Source organism: Propithecus coquereli, unplaced genomic scaffold (assembly GCF_000956105.1).
Source record: "Propithecus coquereli isolate 6110/MARCELLA unplaced genomic scaffold, Pcoq_1.0 Scaffold163, whole genome shotgun sequence".
NCBI classification, from domain to species: domain Eukaryota; kingdom Metazoa; phylum Chordata; class Mammalia; order Primates; family Indriidae; genus Propithecus; species Propithecus coquereli.
Genome location: NW_012140858.1, coordinates 37457 through 56845, shown reverse-complemented (window position 1 = coordinate 56845; position 19389 = coordinate 37457). Strand labels below are relative to the sequence as shown.

General features: G+C 42.7%; 1 protein-coding gene across 2 annotated transcripts in view; it reads right to left on the bottom strand.

Annotated features, from left to right (window-relative positions):
• Window positions 1-3665: 3665 nt before the first annotated feature.
• Window positions 3666-19389, bottom strand: part of AKAP2 (A kinase (PRKA) anchor protein 2) — a 33609-nt gene continuing 17885 nt past the window's right edge. Inside the window, exons 2-3 of one of the 2 annotated variants that reach the window (XM_012641191.1) lie at window positions 18563-18741; window positions 3666-7786 (exon numbers count right to left, since the gene is read on the bottom strand). In XM_012641191.1, coding sequence (XP_012496645.1) covers window positions 7688-7786; window positions 18563-18741 — 278 coding nt within the window. In that variant the 3' untranslated portion in view covers window positions 3666-7687. The remainder of the gene's footprint in view (window positions 7787-18562; window positions 18742-19389) is intronic. The other variant, XM_012641192.1, reaches the window with a different exon arrangement.

The window sequence follows — 19389 nt, the reverse complement described above, 5'->3', positions numbered from 1 at the left end:
ACTTTAGACCACAACTCAATACCCTCTAATCACTGAGAATGTTTATTTTATACCCATTGAATAATGCCTTTGGTCTTATTTAAATATAGATTTTTTAAATGTATCATTTTTGTACATATATAAAAAGGAAAGTATAAACAAAATAAATTGGCTAAGGTATTCCTAAAACATCTTTTAGTTTAAAATCTAACTCCCCTGAGTTTTTTCCATACATTTATATACATTACTACCCTCTGTGTGTTGGTGCAGTATTTCTTAAAGGAGTGTTCCATTATTTAATCTAGAATTTCCTTCCAAGCCACCTAGACTCATTCTGTAAATTTGGTGGCTGGTACTTTCCTATTGGACAAAGCTGATAGTTACATTTTTTTCTATAATTGGACCATATATTCCCTGGAAGTTAGGCACCTTCTGTTGAAAATCAGCAAGCAGTTTCCATCAAATTCACGCTTGCCACCTTAACAACCTTCCAGGTGATGCACAAATCAGTCACAACTGCCTCTCATTCTTTGAAATGTTGCAAATCTATCTATTCCTCTTGCCTTCCTTTGCATGGGTCAGTATGTAAACAACACATGCATTGCCAACAATGCTGAAAACTCAATTACGGTGACCCCAACAGAAACAGTCACAGCCACGTTCCCACGCCGGCCTGCAGAACCTCAGGGAAACTCCACACCTTTCCTTTGAACTGGGGGTGGGGTGAGAGTGGGCAAACATTTGCAAAAGTAAAGTCTCTTTGAGGGTCCTGTCCAGAGACCATTGTGCAAGAACTAGTTGCCTGCCTCCAGGTGAGACTTCTTTTAAAACATGCATTTGTTGGTTTGTATTTACTTGTATTTATTTAAATGTTTTGTTTTATGGAGCTATTAACATTCCTTTGATGTATTCTGTGCATGTTCGATGTATGCTCGTCAATTATTTCCCATATTTTATTCTGATCCCATTTACTACCTATTTTTTCCTCACTTTCCACTTTCCCTCTTCTTTTCCTTCATTTTTGTCCTCAATTTTAACTTTTTATCCTTCTTAGCCTTTTAGTTGTCACAAGTTGTTGTACACCATTTTAACTTGCTTTTCATTTGTTTTATATTTCATTTGTTTTATCCTTTCTTCATTTTAGTAATAATAATTCTATCATTAACTAACATAGATGGAGTGTTTGTGCTTATAGTCATCTATGAGCACTATTATTCACATTTTACAGATTGGGAAACTGAGGCAAAGATGAGACAAATAACTTGCTCAGTGTATACCCCTAGAGGGAGATTGGACCCACAACTGCTGGACTGTTGGGTTCCGGAGTTCAGCACCCCTTTCTCCACCTTCCTGTCATAGACCCTGGCAACGGGCTAGGCACATAGGCTGGCTTTTTATTTGTTTTTGTTTTTCTATTTAGGAGTAATCATAATCATCAGAATCTTGAATCTTTGATGGGTATCTGCTGTAACTAGTTGATAAGAGCCACTCCAGGCAAACGAAAGCTCTTATTAATTACAGCTTTAGCACCACAACTCTAGGTCATCCTGTGTGCCTTTTAATCACAGTAAGCTTTGTTCTCCATCAATTATTAAATATTCAGGAGTTTTTAAAGCCATTTGCTAAACCATTGGTCTCTTACAATCAGCCACTGTACACCATGGAAATTGGCAGACACTAAGAATGACGAATGGAAAAAAAAGACCCTAGCTTCATCTTCCAGAAAGGCATTTTTGGCCTTTGTATGTTTGAGCTCTTTCTTTTCCTTGTGTGCCCATTGCAGGTTAGAGGATGTTTCTGACACTTGCTTATAGCTTGTTCATCCCTCTGTTAGCCCCAAAGGGTTAACAGCTGGGCCTGTGGTCAGCCAGAGGCCTGCAGCTTCCTAAAGGAGGAGGCTGAGAGTATCAGAGAAGTAACAACTGCAGCTTTGCAAAACCCCTCCCTCAATTGCCAGCACTGCTCTGTCTCCTGGGACCGTCGAGATGTGCTCAGAGATGGGCCAGTTCAACTCGAGTCCTCACTAATTTCAATTCGATGTTGCCCCCAAGAACTCTTTGAAGTAGGTCAACAGGAGGCAGTCAGATGTCCCCAGTGAACCAGTGATTCTCAACCCTGGCTGCTCATTAGAAACTCCTGGGGAGTTGTTAAAACATGCTCACATCGCATCTGAGCCACATTTAGAGGAAATAAATTGGAATATCTGGGGGTGAGGCCCAAGCACCAGTATTTTTAAAAACCAGTGCAGCCAGGGTTAGAAACCATTGCACTGGGGACAGTGATGCACGATGCTCGCTGCATATGAGAGTCACCTGGGATGACACGGTGCCTCAGGGAAGCCCCCAGATGCTCAGAGAGGGAAAGTATGGTTGGAAATCCCGGGGAGAAAGATTGGAAGAATCACGAATGGGAGAGCTGGAAAAAGAGGCAGCTGGAGTGGAAGTGCAGGGAAGAGGAGGGGTCGGGGAGGAGGAGCAAAAACTGAGGTCAGGGGTCAGGGGCCCAGAGTTAGATCAGTGGATAGAACAGCTAGAGGCTGAAGGGGGGCGGTGAGGAAGTAGAAGGGAGGGCGGGAGGAAATTTGGGGAGGAAGCTTCCCCTGAACGTGTGGTCTTAGTATGCTTTTTTTTTTTTTTTTTTGAGACGGGGTCTTGTCCTGTCACGCAGGATGGAGTACAGTGGCGTGATCATAGCTCACTCCAGCCTTGAACTCCTGGGCTCAAGGGATCCTCCCTCCTCAGCCTCCTAAGTAGCTGGGACTACAGGCACACGCCACCACGCCTGGGTAACTTTTCTTACTTTTTGTAGAGGCGGGGCCTCACTTTGTATCCCAGGCTGGTTTCAAACTCCTGGGCTCAAGCGGTCCTACCTGCCTTGGCCTCCCAAAGTGCCAGGATTATAGGCTTGAGCCACTGTGCCCAGCTTAGTTTGCTTTTTTTTTTTTTGAGACAGAGTCTCACTGTGTGTTGCCCGGGCTAGAGTGCCGTGGCATCATCCTAGCTCACAGCAACCTCAAACTCCTGGGCTCAAGCAATCCTTCTGCCTCAGCCTCCCGAGTAGCTGGGACCACAGGCATGCGCCACTATGCCCGGCTAATTTTTTCTACATATATTTTTAGCTGTCCAATTAATTTCTTTCCATTTTTTATTAGAGACGGAGTCTCGCTCTTGCTCAGGCTGGTGTCGAACTCCTGAGCTCGAACAATCCGCCTGCCTCGGCCTCTCAGAGTGCTAGGATTACAGTCGTGAGCCACCGCGCCCAGCCTTAGTTTGCTTTTTAAAGTGTGAAAGTCTCCATTCTTTGCAGAGGAGAGCCCAGTACAGAGGCTCGGGATGTATTTGTCAAGAATACATTTAGTGCTGAAGAGCCACACGGAAGCTGGAGTGTGGGGTTTGTCCTGCTGTTTGCTGAACTCTCATTTTGGCTTTGGTGTCTCCCTAAGTCCTCAAGGGGCCCCGCATCATTTCTGTGGGTCCTGTCGATCTGGCCCCTAGCCAGGGCAGCTGGGGACAACATTGAAAAGGAGGCTTTGGGAGCGGCCGGGTGCAGCAGTGATCCGTCCGCTGAACGGCTTTCTCTGTTCCAAATGTGGGGAAGCAGATGCTGTCGCCCAGAGGCCAAGGACCGGGTGAGCCACTGTTCGGCCAGTCTTCCGCCCTCCCCCACCAGCACACAGGCAGCCATCGTTTATGAAAACACAACACACACTGGGTTTTAATGAGAAAATAATTGTATACTTGCATCGAATGCCTCACAATCACTATAAAACCAAAGCAGGATAATAACATTGAAGTGGTTAACATACACAGGAAAGCCAGATACAGAGTATAACTTCCAAACACAGTATTGCTGCTTTTTCCCCCTCCTCCCTCCCCCAAAACAGAAAAAGAAATAAAAATTCATTTGGGTAAAGAGCAACACAAAATCAAAATTGGCAGCTCACTGAATGCTTAAAATTCAGGAAATTGGTTTTATAACTAAAACTGGATATATTCACCATCTCTAACACTTAGGCTATTTTTTTTTCAATACATAGCTTAATTAAATCCATTCTTTAGTTGGAAAAACGTTTACTTATTTGTCTTCAGAGACAAAAGTCAACACTATCATCGTGTTCCTTGTTACGTTTATATATATATATGTGTGTGTGTATATATATGTGGACACTGATCTATATACTGCTTATGTGACTTTGCCTGGGGTGGGCAGCATGCACGGGAGTAAAGAGGAAAGTAAATTGCATTGTGTCATCCAAGTAGAACACAGCCCGGCCTCCTGCCACTGACAGACCCTGTTTCCATAATTTCTGGATGAGAAAGCCAAGGTATGTCAGCAATCAGCTCTGGAGGAAAGTGAACGTCTATAAACACTGCAGAACGGAATACTCTCCGGAAGGCTTTTAAGGTCTACAGAATCTAAACATTTGTTACAGTTGAGATTAAACAAGCTTGTGTGCTATTTGGGGGTAGGGCCGAGCATCAGAGGCTAAGTTTTTCATAAGCCTCTCACTCTCCAGGGATTAGGCAGGAGTGACTTTCCTCCAGGGGTTGGTTCCATCTTCAGAAAGTTAAAGGGGTTCATCTGGGATCCCAGAGCCCAGCACGGTGCTATGTACAAAGCAGGGGCTTGTTCAATGTTTCCTGAATGAATTAAAAACTCAAGAGCACAGAGAAAATCTGGCTCTCCTGAGGGAACTGTAATTTACATTTTAATAGGATAAGAACAGGATTCTCAGTGAGTAGAGCGAGAAAACAGACAGCAGTCATCCGGAAGGCGGCGCAGGGGAACTAGCAGATGTTGGGGACGTAGGGGCCACAGTGAAAACAGCTTGGTGACCTCGGGAGTCACAGAAACTACATTTGTTTCCTTCTCTGCACATAGAGTGGGGCCGAAAGGCCCCCAGCTCTGTAACTCTGTTATTCCTTAAGCAATTAGTGCTTCTGGTTCAATCAACTGTGGTCAAAGACCCCTTTGTCTGCTTTTAAAGCAATTCCGTGAATTTTAAGGCCTCCTAAGCTTTCCTTTCAGCTGCAAATTCTCTTCTCAAATGTCGGTTTCATGTAGGTACATGGTTTCCTTCCAAATAGAACAAAAAACTTTAAGGTAAGTCATAAGGATGGTTTCCTCTCGTGGAAAATGGGGGAGTTAGTCTAGGTCACGCCTGGAAGCCCTACAGGATCCACCAGTCAGTCCAGAAAACATGAAGCATGTTTTATTTCTTTGTGTGACCCACAGAACTATTCTACTCTCCAGCCATCCTAGCTGCCACGGTGCCTGAGGCCACAGGATGCAGCTGGCTCCTCTGTTCCTGTCCCTGTGTCTGCCTTGGGAACGCCTCCTCATCGCTGGGTCTTCAGCCCAGGCATCAGCATCATCATCATCATCAGGGACCTCCGGCTGGAAACGCTTAGGCAAAGATGGTCCTCTCTCCCGGGTACTCCCATTGCACCTGTCGGGACTTCTACCCAGATCTCACTTTCCTGGGAATGGCTGTCTCCATGCCAGACTCCCCCACCATAAAAATAAATGCTTTGCAGCAGGGATCTTATTGGTTTTGCATCCCCAAAGGCTAGCACATTTTGTTGAAAATTCATTCAGAATATTCAGGAGAATGAACCATATAAAGATGGTGCCAACTTCCCATGTGCTATTTCGGCTACCATCTGTAGAATTTGCCTTCAAATTACAGGTTCCCTTGGCAGTTTTAAAGCATCCTTGTTATTAGACAATTCCATTTTTTACTTCATGTCAACTACTTGCCTGTGAATAAACTCTCCCCACCCCAAAGTCAACACTAGTCTAATAAAAGAAGCAAAGGTAATGTGCGTAACGTCTATATACAAATTTTGTGGAACTACTACTTGTTAGAGCTTATGACATGACAATAGAAAAACAAAAATGAATTTCAGTGAGGTCTGACTTAATTATTGCTTTTTTAAAAAAAAAAAACCCACAGTTTTAAAACAAAGAAGAAAAAAAAGAAGGCTGGTTAGTTGGGTTTTTTTCTAATGGCCAGAACTGAAAATTTTCTCATCCAGAAATTTAGGGCACCCGATTATTGAATACCCTTATCATATTGCTTTGAATGACAAAGATTAAAGCTGGCATCCTCTATCATATACTAAGCATGAATACAAAGCATGAGAATAAATAGGATACTTTCCTAAATGTCAAATTACAAAACTTGCTCAAAACCTCGCAATCGTGACTCATGCAAATACCATGTCAGGTCAATTTAATATTACAAATACTGCATCAGCTCGGTGCCTTTATATCCCTTTTCATAAAAAAGAAATTCTCACTCACTCCTGAAGCTGGCAAGCAGCTTTGGAGGAATTAACTGTACACCCAAGTGCCATGATCATTCTGGAATTTTAATATACACACGCACACACACACACACCTTACACAAACACACAAAGGTACACACACACACACACACACACACACCCCATCTTTAGGATTTGTAGTTGATTCCAAGCCTGCACTTAAATTTCTATTCTATATTTTTCTTTGTATCATCCTGAAAAAACACTGGTTGCTCAGCAAAAATAATATCTCTTCCCTCCTCATTTTCTTCCCACTCTTTCTCCCTCCCTCCCTTTTTCTCTCTCAACTTCATGACATTTCTCTCATGTTTCCTTTCTGATTGATCTAAAACAATCCATCATTCTTCTTCCTACCTCTAAGGCCCACTGTATATTAGAAAATAGTTATAAACACCTTTTTATTTCATGTCATCCACCTCTCTAAGGCAGAGTTTGCCCTTTTTGTCAATTATTGCCACTCTAAAAATACCCCTACCATCTTGAACCAAGTTGTTCAATGTGTACAGATTTTATACATGTATATATTCCCCCATCCCATCATAAAAATAGTTGTTGCCCACTAAATATAGTTTTCATATGAAGAAACATAATGGTGAAAATGCGTTCTCATAAACTGCAGATCAATCAATATATTATAAGCAGACACGATCCTAAAGCTAAAATTATCCATTTGGTTTTCTCCCCCTTTCTCAGCCTCCTAATGTAGAAGAGATTGTGTTTGCAACATGAAGACATATTGTCTTAAAAATAAGGATTGTATGGATTGAGATCATGAGTTGTTCCCAATTAATTAAAAAAAAACTAAATGTAAGAGAAATGGAATCATAACTGCCTCTTCTCGGCAAATATGGAGAGAAACACCATTCATTTTATGGCTGCTGGAGAAAATGGAATTAATACAACACCTCTGATGCTATGAGTGATGGGTGGGAAACTGGTGCAGAGAGACATCCTGTGCCAAGTAGACTGCGCCAGCCTGGGCCCTGTAGCTCCCTAAATGGCCCTACCCGCACTGTTCTTCCTCATCACCCAAAGAGGCTGGTCTTGTTTCTGCCAGCAGCAGCTATGCTGATTTGCTTGTCAAGTCTTTGTCCTTTTGGATCAATTGTGGATTGGTCCAAATCCAGACATTGAGATTCTTTGAGTCACATAAAAAAATCCTTTCTCTTTTGACTCCTGGGTGTCAGCATCTGAAGAGTGGACTTCCTTTTCATTTCATTTCATTTTTTCATCATTGTGTATTGCAGCTTCTGGTCTACATAAGGATTGCTGAGTTTGTTTGCACTTTAATAAATAGTCCATTAAAATGCTTTGAGTTGTTATTTTCTTGGTTTCTTGGTATCCCAAGCACCAAAGAAGCTTCCTGGGTCGAAGGAAGTTTATTCATTGTCTTCTTCCTCCTGGTTGGCATAGATCCCTGCTTCCCAGCGCAAGGCCAATGCACTCTTTCTTCGATTAACCCGTGTGGCCTCAAGGACCTGGAGAGAGAAGGAAAAAAATTATGCAGAGTTCATGGATGTTAATTATGTAAACAAGCCAACTTCTCCGTTTCTTTCCTCTTTTCTCTCTCTTAACGTGAGAGGAGAAAGTAATAAAGTCTCTGGTACTGCTGAGGGAAAGGGCGGAATGGGAGGTTCTAGGTGGTGCATTCATCTCACAGCCAAAATTATTTGCTATTTGACCCCTAGTTTTCAATATAGACAGGTTTAATTTTCATGAAATGTGCTGCAAATGTCTTTAAACTAGACATGATTCTGCATCAAAGCAGATCTCTACATGCTACAGATCAGTGCTGTCCAAGAGAACTTAAATGTGATGATGAAAATGTTCTGTTGTCTGTGCCATCCAACATGGTAGCCACTAGCCACACATGGCTATTGAACACTTGAAATAGAGCTAGTATGATTGTAAAGCTAACTATTTAATTTTAATTTAAATAGCCCCATTTGGGTAGTGGCTACCATGTTGGACAGCATAACTATAGATTGTCTTGGTCTCTTCATAAACAGGAAAACCAGAAAATAATTCCAAACAATGGGACCAGTGTGGATTCAATCCATCAAGCCTTGTGGGTCTACATAAGCTATGATCATATTTACATCATGAAAATGGCATAATTAAGCTCAAAGAGCCATTAAGTGAGAAACAAAAAAGCTTTTCAGACCAATAAAGAGCAATCTCAGCATTTTGATGCAACTTCAGGCCCGTATGTGCTAGTAAATGAAATTAAAGGTGATGATATCAAGGACAAGTAAGCTCACCACCATTGAGGGAGGGCCTCCCCTTTCCCCCACCCCTGCTTCACTAGAACAGTCTGTGGATTCCTGAGAGGAGACTTCAGCCATTCTGCTCCAGCTTTAGTTTGGTCAAGATGAGATTCCAGGCGATGACGTTTAGGTTGCCAACACATGAGGCATGGTTTCATTTTATGACACTGTAGCAAAAGCAAACTGATGCATGTCCACCAATTACTCTGGCATGAGCTTAGGACATACAGTTCCTGATTTTAAAGAAAAGTCCAGTAGAGCCAACATTGGTTCATTATCCAAACCACCACGGAGGCTTTGCTTATTCTAAAAATAATCATTTAGGCAAGGGACAATAATGCTGGTAAATCCAGAGAAGCAAGGTGACGCAGGTTACAGGCAGAGGTGGAGCCCAGGTATAAGTGGATTCTGGCTAGAAGAAAGGTCTGGGGATCCATCTCAACCTGCTTCTCTGCACCCTTGTCCGATGAATGGATCACCCAGAGCTTCGACATACTTTCTTCTGGGAAGCCTTCCCCATTCCTCCCAGCAGGGGGAGCTGGACCTGACATGTAGGATATCCTCGGTCATGTTTGCTGAATGAATGAACGATGCATTGTTAAGCACATAAGCTGTGTCACAAAGTGTCTTGTGTGTAAGCATACCATGATCACTTACTCGATATCTAAAATTGTCTAACAATAACAAAGAAAGAGGAAAACATGCTTCCAGCTCTGGTATAGTTAAATGGAGGAATTTTCTGGTCTAATGTGTAGTAGCATGGAACTGAGACACATGCTGGACTGCACTTGGGAGTCCTCAGCTCTAATCCCAGTTTTGTCCCTTGTTGTTCTTCTTGTGTCTGAAGTTTCTTTATCTATAAAATGGAGAGCACATCTGCCCTATTTTACAAGCTTTCTCAGGAGGCACTGTGGACTCTGAAGTCCAGGCAGGTCTGGCGACTGTGCAACCTTGGAAAAGTCACTTACCCCTGTGCCTCAGTATCCCCATGTAAAATGGGGATAATATTAATAACAACTACAGCATAGAGTTGGCCGGAGGAATGACTGAAGCAGTGTATGTAAAGCACTTAGCATAGTAAGTTCCTAAATAATGATAATAATTATTATTATTATCATCATCATGTGAAGGATGATAGGAATGATTATTATTAAACTATGAAGTGACGAACAAATATCAAACATTTTTACAGGGAAATCTACATTGCATAAAATGATCATCTGTTTGCCTTTCAGATTGCAGATACAAACAGAAAGGTTTACATAAAAGCTAAAAATAAATCTCGAGTTCTGAAAAATACCCGTTCGGAAAGTTCTTTGTCTTGTTATTTAAACCCTATTTGAATTCTCAAATAACTTGAGCAAATTGAGTTTGCTCTGTCCTTTAGGAACCCATGTTACAATCCAGCTGTCCACCCATCTTACAAGTATTAATATTTACCAGGTTCCTACCAAGTGTCCCTATTCCTACCAAGAATAGTCCTTTCCCTCATGGAGCTTAGTCACAAAAAGTATAATGGGCAGAAAAATAATATTTATAATTATGGAAACACTTAGGGTAGCTTGGGTTTCAATATCTACTTTTCAAGAGCCAAAATAATTCACTTATACCAATAGCGAGCTTTCTTCTCTTAATTCATTCCCCTAATTTGTATTGCCATTTAACATGATCCTGAATTTCTGGTGAAATCTGTAAAGCTCCTAGTAATGGCACAGACAAGAAAATAAATAGATCACTATTGAAATAGCCAGCAACCTTGATATAATACTATCTTAGGGTTCATTAGCCTTATGACTCAGGACTGTCTCGAAGTCAAGCCATCCTGCAACTGGTCTTTTGAAGATTCAAAAGCCAAGCTCTTGGGCAAGGTATTTGAATAAGCATCCGTTCCATGATTAATTCAGACGTTTGTATGTGTGCGTGCACACACGCATATCTCTATAAATCTCTAGCAAATTAAGAACTCTTATTATTTGCATTATTGCATAATAACTGTACTTTTCTAAAGTCCATTCCTTTCTTTTCTGGGCAAAAAAGTACATATTTCTGGGGCTCTAATAATAGCACACACTTACATCATAAGTACTATGAACCAGTTACTGTTTTAATCCTCACTACTGTTTTATGAGATTCATGCTATTATTATTTTCATTTCTCATACGAGGACACTGAGAGGTTAAGCAATTTGCCCAGTGTTATCCAGGTAGTAGGAGGAAAAGCCAAGATTTGAACCCAGCACTCTAGGTGTGGGGTTGATGCTAGGCCGTATGGGTATTCCGTGACTGTACGAAGAGCAATAAACACTCTCCATGAGATGGGAAAACATAAAAAATAAAAGAAAGGCCTGATTTAAATTTTCACTGTTTTCACAAATTAATTCAAATTCCAGTCTGGTGGGAGAAAAAAACTTCAATTCTTCTTGAATGACCGTCTAATACTAATTTTTCTCTCTAATGCTTAGTGAATTTGGGTGAATGAACTGCTTAACTTTGAACAGCAACCAACATAGACGATTTTATTTTGGGGATGTGAAACAAAAGACAGATATATAAAATAATATCGGTTATCCTATTAATATTAATATTTATATTTTATCCCTCTATCTTCTATTCAATTGAAGATAGAGTGGGCCCAATTCTATCTTCCTTGCATATGTTTGACCAGATTTTCATTATTTTAAACTATGCTGATTCAAAGGGGCTACAAGCTTAGGGCCTAATTCTCAAACTGCCATCCTCCAGATGACAACCACAATTAGCAAGGAAGGCAGAAGGAGTGATGTTCTCAGTATTCATTTTATGCGTTATGAAAGAAAATTGCTGCTAATCAGCTGCTCAGCTCTACAGTTAAATATAATTCTTTTCCTAAATAGGGAGACTTAAAAAATATATTATGCTACAGGTTGATATGACCAATTTGAAGAATAATTTATAGTATATAGTAAATGCGAGGATGTTATCAGTCTATCAGCCAGTGCTTCTGCTCCTAGATATATAGAGAAATTCCTCCATAGGTACACAGAGACATGCACAATAACATTCATTAAAACATTATTTGTAATGGTAAAAAAAACTGGAAACAATCTACGTTTCCATCAACAGGAGACTGAATAAATAGTGATATATTCATTCAATGGAATACTATATAGCAGTCACAAAGAATAAACTAGAACCACAATTATCAACATGAACACATCTAAAAACAATGCAGAAAGAATAAAGTAAGGCAGAGGATACTGCAACATGATTTACTGTTTATAGAATGTTTTAAACATGCAAAACTGTTCGTGTATATATACATATGTAGTATAAGCATAAAACCATGCATGGAAATGATGAAGCCCAGGCTCAAAAATAGTAACCTCTTGGATGATGGGGGGAGGGGTCTAGGAGAAGTAACAAGAGGGTTTGAATTGTATTTGCAATATTAACTTCTTTTAAAAATATTAAACAAATATGAAACCATAAGAACGGACAAAGTGGATTGGGAGGTTATATTATGTCATTATGTTAGATTATTGGAAACTTTGAATGCTGGCTCCATGACATTGGTAACTTTGTTTTGTTGACTGCTGTCCTCTTGGAACCTGGCACAGTGCCTGACACACAGTAGAGCCTCAATAAATTGTTAAATGAATAAATGAATGAATCTCTCTATAATTCTGTATATCTGAAAGAATTCTTTTAAAACAAAAATAAAATATAGAAATAAAAATATGAAACATACTGTGTTTTTTTCAGCAAAAAAGAAAAATATGGAGAAAATGGAAAAAATAAAAATTTGAAAAGAAAAATATGCTTTCTCATAGCACACGTATTTGTGAAATCTGTATAAAAGGAAGTTAGGGGAAAGGAGACTTTTGGGGAAGTCAATCTTTAAAGGAACAAAATGAAACAAAAAATACAGGTTTAAAGTTTGGAGGAGGGGGACGGGGATGGTCCACAATTGATAATCTACAGATTTAGGATGGTTCATCCTAAATCTATAGAATGGAGCTTTCAAGATTTATGTTAAAGCAAACAAAAGACTGGCCAGACTCAACAGCTCAATCTACATGAGCTGCTCTGTTTTCGAACCAGACCAGAGTATACTTGCTATTTATGCCTAAAGAAACTTAAAAAACCCAAATAGCCCATCGATTGTGCCCTCAAGTCCAAACGTCTTCTAGATCCATGCGTAGGCAAGGCCTTCTCCAGCCCACCACACAGCACAGCAAAGCACAGCAATATGTGTCACTGGTGCATGGACTCCAACATGTTGCGGCAGTCCCACAATTCAGAAGAGGCAGGAAGAAATACATACAGAGACAAGCCATTTTTCTTGCCATTCTCATGTAACCCATCAGGAAATGGCAAACCACAACAGCATGCACCTGGATCATGCATTCAGTAAAACCAACACAAACAAGTTGAAAAGTACCTCGGAAGTCACCTTGCAAGACAGTAACTTAGAGGTGTACTGGCAGAGAGGGAAAAGACCAGGGTTAGTACATGGCAGAGACACACTTACAGAACACCCCCCAGCTGGGAACCGGCACCACGCCAGGGGCAGACGTGACAGGAAGTAACATCGGGAGACCATTCCACACCTATGCCAAGACTTGCTTCATCTGATATTAGTTTATTTTAAAGTCTGCATCTTTTGGAGCAATCAGATACCCTATTATTCATTAATAAAAATATCAGATAAGCCATACTTTGTTAATTCAAGATTTTCTGCACTTTGAATTAACAAGATGCCTTCCCTTCTGTATACAACCAGCAAGGTCCTCGGTGGCCATTTTGGGTTTGCTAGAATCTGTAGCCAAACAGCCTTTTCTCTTCCTGTAGGCATCTCTGGACCCCAAAGCAGTCTTGTAGCCTGTTGTCCAATTAAAACAAGATCGTAATCATAGATAGGAGTTGGTTTGAATGCAAAGTTTGTGGGAAGTAGGAGCTCTGAAAAAACTGACCTAAGGGTAGCCCTGCCTCCCTCAGACTCCTTCATCAAAACCTAGGGGACCTAGATAAGTTCCTGAGAGTGGGATGATCCTTTAGGATAATTATTTAGGATCAGTATGAGCACTTAGGAACTAAAATGATCCTTTAGTTCCTGTAGGAGACTAAAAGTCTTCTGTAAGAAAAGTGCAGAAAAAATGGCCCAACTATGAGCAATGAGATAGCAGGACCAACTGAGGACAGATCCCTCCAGAATCATGGTAATGACCTTAGGTTTACACTGCTTAGGACATTTGAGGCATTTATTGGTTTTGGGCACTGGTAGTCATAGACTGGTTAGGTGGGATCACACGTCTGTGACCATCGACTGCTTCTTACGTGTAGCACTTAAGAGTCATAGTTCTGTAATGATCAAGCTGGTGGCTGGGAGCTAACAGGTTTGGAGCTCTCCTTTCCTTTGCACCTTCCCTAGGGTGTGGGTGAGAACTCAGCAGAGGGCTGGGGCAGCACAAAGCATCCTTGATCGTGGCTGAGCTTTCGGTAGAGCCTGGGAGGGGAGCACTGGAGGCAGATGGGCTTCCTTCACCACTCAGGGAGAACAAGGCCATGAATCTTGATGCGTGTCCTGGTCCAGGAGGGAAACATGTGCCAGGAATTCCTAGAGAAGCTAGGCCCCAGCTTTGACATAGCCCAGGAGAACTGATGATACGGCCTTCTCTTGTTCCAAGACAGGATGGGGTGGTTGGAAGACTTTTCAGTAATTAGGTCTTGGGGTTAGAAAGAGAGAGAGAGCGCACATAGGAGAAATCCAGTGGGAGCAGGTCCTGTGCCCACAGTAAGGATGGGGCTGACCATCCAGAGGGCTGTGATTTGGACTCTGGCCAGCTTCCTTTCAGCCGAGAAAGGGAAATCAAATCTACTGACATATTCTGGAGCATCAGGGACTCGATGACCCATCACTTTCACCTTCTAAGGCTCAAGTCAGGTTGGGGGAAGAACTGGACAGAAAAAAACTATTTGCCTAAATACAGTCATGCAATTCACAATGGACTGATGAATCACAGCTTCCTGAAAGGACTCTTCATGCCTAAAGAAGAAAAACATCCAAATAGTCTGTCATTTGTGCCTTCTAGTTCGAACATCTTCCAGATCCATGAGTGGGCAACCCCACCTCTGAGGCGGTCCCTTCGCAAGGCACCAAGAAGCCCTTCAGGAAACTATGATTCACTAGTCCATTGTGAGTTGCACGATTGACTAGAAACGGCATCAGACCCAGATAAGGGGACATGTCCACATAGGATAATATTTTCAGATAAGGGAAACCCACAATACGAGTAGAATTATACGCACTGCACAAAAGCTCCAGGCTAAAAGTATGAACGGTGCTGAAGCCCAGTCCCCCCAACTCCACCCCTCAAACTGTGGGGTTGGGGCAGGGCTGCATCTTCACAGAGTTTTGAAAAGGGGTGGCTTTTTCTAATTCACACGGAGGCCTTGTCTAGGCTGCTAAATAGCCCTGGTTAAGGGGGTGGAGGTGGGGATGGCAATCATCCTTCCTGAAACATTAGCCAAGGGGTTGTTAATAAGAGGGGCCAGAGACACTCATCGGTGACTATGCCACGCAGAACAAGGAAGCCAGCCCCGTGGAAGACTGCGACTCCTGAAGGGAGCACTTTGCTCAAGTTCTGAGCTAGTAACAAACATGGCTGGTTGGGGTTAACTTTTTGAGAAAAGGGGCTTTTTCACATTCCTTGTCATTGATTTTTTACCAGTTGCCAACTGACCAGAGCATCCACAGATGACTTCTTATCACTGAAACAGTGACTCCTGGGTAGATGTTCCAAGACAGTTCAGGATTAAACTTTCCATCTTCTGTCATTCATGGAGCCCCCAGACTGTCCCCTCATTTCCAGCAGGGAGAATGACAGCTCAGGTGCATGAGAAAGAAGGGCCACCAGATGCCACACGATTTCCATCATACCACTCTTGTGCAGGGATTCCGTGAGCCAGGGGCCTCCTGCCTGTCCTGCATGGGATTTTTTATGAAGTGGGAAAATCGAAGCGAGGAGGGCCCTGGGCTGGTGGACGGGACTCCAGAGACCATCACTGCTCTGACAGGGGCCGGGGGACACTGCACCTGTTTTGAGAGCAGGGATCACTTTTTCTCAGTTCTGTTGGCAAAAGTCACTCAGCACAACCTCAGGCAGAGCTTCCCTGGGGCTCTCTAGCCTTCTCGTTCTCCTGTCTTTCACACTTCCCAATATCATTGTGTCTAAAAAATGACAGACATGCTACGTACGCATCCCGATTATCAGCCTGTTTTGTTTTTAGGAAGCAAAGCAAATAAGAATTCTTTCCATTCAATTCACAAAGAACTTGCTACTTCATATGGGCCAACACATGCTTGGGTTCTGATCATGTGTGTGGCACTCCGATTCCCAGGTGTGGTTTATCATCTCTGGAAGGCACACCAAAATGCTGCCAAGGGCCCTACTGGAAGAAATATTGGCAGGTGAAGGTGCCGGGGGCGATGCTGCGTGACACTGGGTGACGTTGAGTGTGCCAGTGTGAGCCACTGAGGCTTCTAGAGGATGGAGAGTCTAAGAAGCCACATTTTGCCCTGAGAATAGTATATACGAATGGAAACCGGAGACCAGAATTACTTTACCTTTAACAGAATTACCTTTAGCTTCTAGGGCTAGGTAAGCCAGTTACACAACCCCACCACCAAGCAATCCATCCGCTCTCTATTATTGTCCTTCTGGTATAGGAGATAATTAAACAAAAAAATGGAGAAGGGGCCATAGATCAGCTAGGAAAAAAATGATGGTTTGTTCATCCCTACAGGTAAACTTCAACATATTCACCAGTGATCAACACAGACATGGTAGGAAAGAGCCCCTGAGTCAGAAGGGCTAGGAGATGGGCTCTCACGTGAAGTCTGGCTGATGGTCATGTATTTGCTTCAGAAGCGATGTGAGTACGTTATTTTAGATTTGGTTCTCTTAAAAGAAGATATGGTGGGTTTGGCAGATTTTGTCCTAGTCCTGAGAATTTTCAACAACAACAAATTTGGTTCAATTGTAATATCAATAACAGCACAAAACACGTGGCCGTGAATCCAAGATCCAGGGATATTCACAGCTGGATTAGATAGTAGGTTTTTTTCTTTATTTGAAATGTTTATTTACTTGGGAAATAGAGGGACAGGAGGCTGCCTCTTCAATTCACAAGTGAAGGGCAATCAGCGTACTAAAACACCAATTCCGCATAGCTGCATGAAGGCAAGGGGAAAATCCCATCTGGTCAGCTTTTGTTAGGAGGCTGCCTGAGTGTCAGGGTGTACACAAAGGAGGCTCCCAGCCCTCTGCTGGTATAAAATGAGTGACAGCTGGCCCTTCCCTTCTGTCGGGAGTATTTTTCTCTAACATCACTCCAACACAAAAGTCATACACAAGTGACAAGTAGAGTGTGCTCAGCAAACACGCACGTGGGTCACATGCTAAGTGGTTCTTCACCATCCACACCAGAGTGTGAGGAGTCTACCCGGCTGGATTTACCAAAGCGGCTGATGTGCAGTGTGGAATCATTGGGAGAAAAGAAATAAGGTGCTTAGAGCGCTAAGCTTCAAAATGGACACAGGCTCCAGAAAATTCCTAAAGGTGAACTCCATACTTCTACATGGGGCTGCAAAGAAGGGCTGGCTAAAGTGACTTAGGGGGCAGCAAAAGTCCTATAGCCTCAGGGAAAGAGCTTCTGGCACCTCCACAGTGAAGCCCAGCAGTGGAAATGTCCACGGCCACCGAAGGGCAGGTCTCATCACACTGGGTAATACGGAGAGCAGCCCAGTAGAGTAGCTCCAGCCCGATAGAGTAGCTGAGCCAGTGATCCATGCAGTTCAGGCGTAAACACAAGGCAAAGCCTGGGAGCTGCCAAGTGAGTAGTCAGACTACTACATGTGTTTGCTTTCTTCTTTTCTTTACTGCTACATATTTTGAAAGCAACTTTTGGTATCTGGCTTCAACTCCAGAAATCCACAGCCAGGACATAAAAGGCAGTGAATCAGCAAAGAGTTCCTATTGTGAACCCAATAGCATTCAAGTTTAAGGTGACCAGATAGTTTATCACCCAAACTGGGACACTTAAGAGTGAAAAGGGATGCTATTAATAATGATGTCAGGGTATCTATCAGGCATAAACCAGGACTGTCCCAGGTAAATGGGGTAGTATCGTTAACCAACCCAAGTTATCTGTGACTTAAGAGCAATTGGGGAGAGGGGTGATTACCTCAATACATGCTAAGAGACTGATGCAAGAAGACTCCTAGGAGGTTGGCATGAAAATCGGAGGCTGATCCCAGGGCTGTCTGGAACAATAGCTCCTAAGTCTCTTACTGGAGAAAGAAGCCACACAGCAGATGACTTCCTTCACAGTTAACGTGAATGTCAAGTGCAAAGTTATAAGGCTTAGGGGTAGCAGGGTAGCCATGTGGTTTTTAACTGTCATTCTAGATGCTCTTTCCTGCCAAACTATGCACATGGGCTTGGTAACAGCCCAAAACACATTTAGTCTTTGAGCGCTGTGTGACATCTATAGGGATTGCCCACTGGGTTGACACTGAAGGAACAGCATCTTCATAGCACTCTAGAAAAATAAATCTCTATAGAGCAGGCCAAGCAACGGTAGAAATCAGCTCCCCGGTGCCTGCGGTGATTTCGGAGTGCTCACATCCCTCTTCCCCGTGTTGCCCTTGCATGTTGTCTTTTTACACACCAAGTATCTCGTGGTCTAGCCTTGCCAGAGGGCTCCAACTCTACTTGTCAGCAAAAGGCCCAGCTCCTTGCATGATCACATGATCAACATCTTTGGGAAGCGAGGCCAAAACCCAAACCCAACTCTAGGCATTTTAAACCACACATTTGGAAATTGATTTTGGAACCATGACGCTGACCAGACAACCACATACACATCTGTGCCTGAACTGGAATACCATACACCACGCCGACAGTCGCCCTCGGAGAAATGAAAGAGGAAAGGAGGAACAACTTACACTACTATCATCCATTCTCTCGCGCCTTTTAGATTTGTGTGTCTCATAGTCTTCCATGAGGGTCTGCATCAGATTCTTGGGCCGCTGGGTTCCGGCAGCCTCTTCGGGGGCTAAGTCAGGCTGCAAGCTTGGGCCTTCAGTGGTAGGGGATGGAGGAGGTTTGACTTTCTCTATTTTCCCTGAAACAACACGAAGAGAACACCCTTTCTAAGCTTGTCTGCTCATGACTGCTTTCAGTAAGGAGAGAAAACTAGCAAAAAAAAAAAAAAAAAGGCAATCTCTAACAGAGAGTGGTACCAGACTGGTTGTTAAGTGCAGGCCATTTTATTACAGGGATCAAAGCACTCAAGGTTAATGCACAAACCCATCCAACAAAGACCTCAAAAACGGCAGTTCCAAAAAGTCAGTTAGATCAAACTGGCCATGCAGGTACTTTGTCAGACAGACAGACAGACAGTGCCTCCAGTTGTTTTTGAGACATGTATTCTATCACCGATCATAGAATTGAGACTGTCAGAGGTGGCACACCTTGAAGCCTTAGAGACCCACTTCTTACAGATGAGGAAACCTGAGGCTCTGCAAAGGGAAAGCTGTGTTGACGTCACTTAGGAGCCAGTGATGGCACCTGGGTCCCCTGGTTTCCTCACCAGGTTCTATCCTCTCTATCAGAGGTAGCCAGTTCTCCACTGACAGGCCCAGGATTTTTGTGTGGCTAGCACTGTGTTGTAAAACCTGCGAATGAGAACAAGACTTGCTCTTCCCGGATCACCCAATTCTTGCATTGGCCAGCTTCATTCATTTACCTTACCTGCTGGGATCCTGAAAGC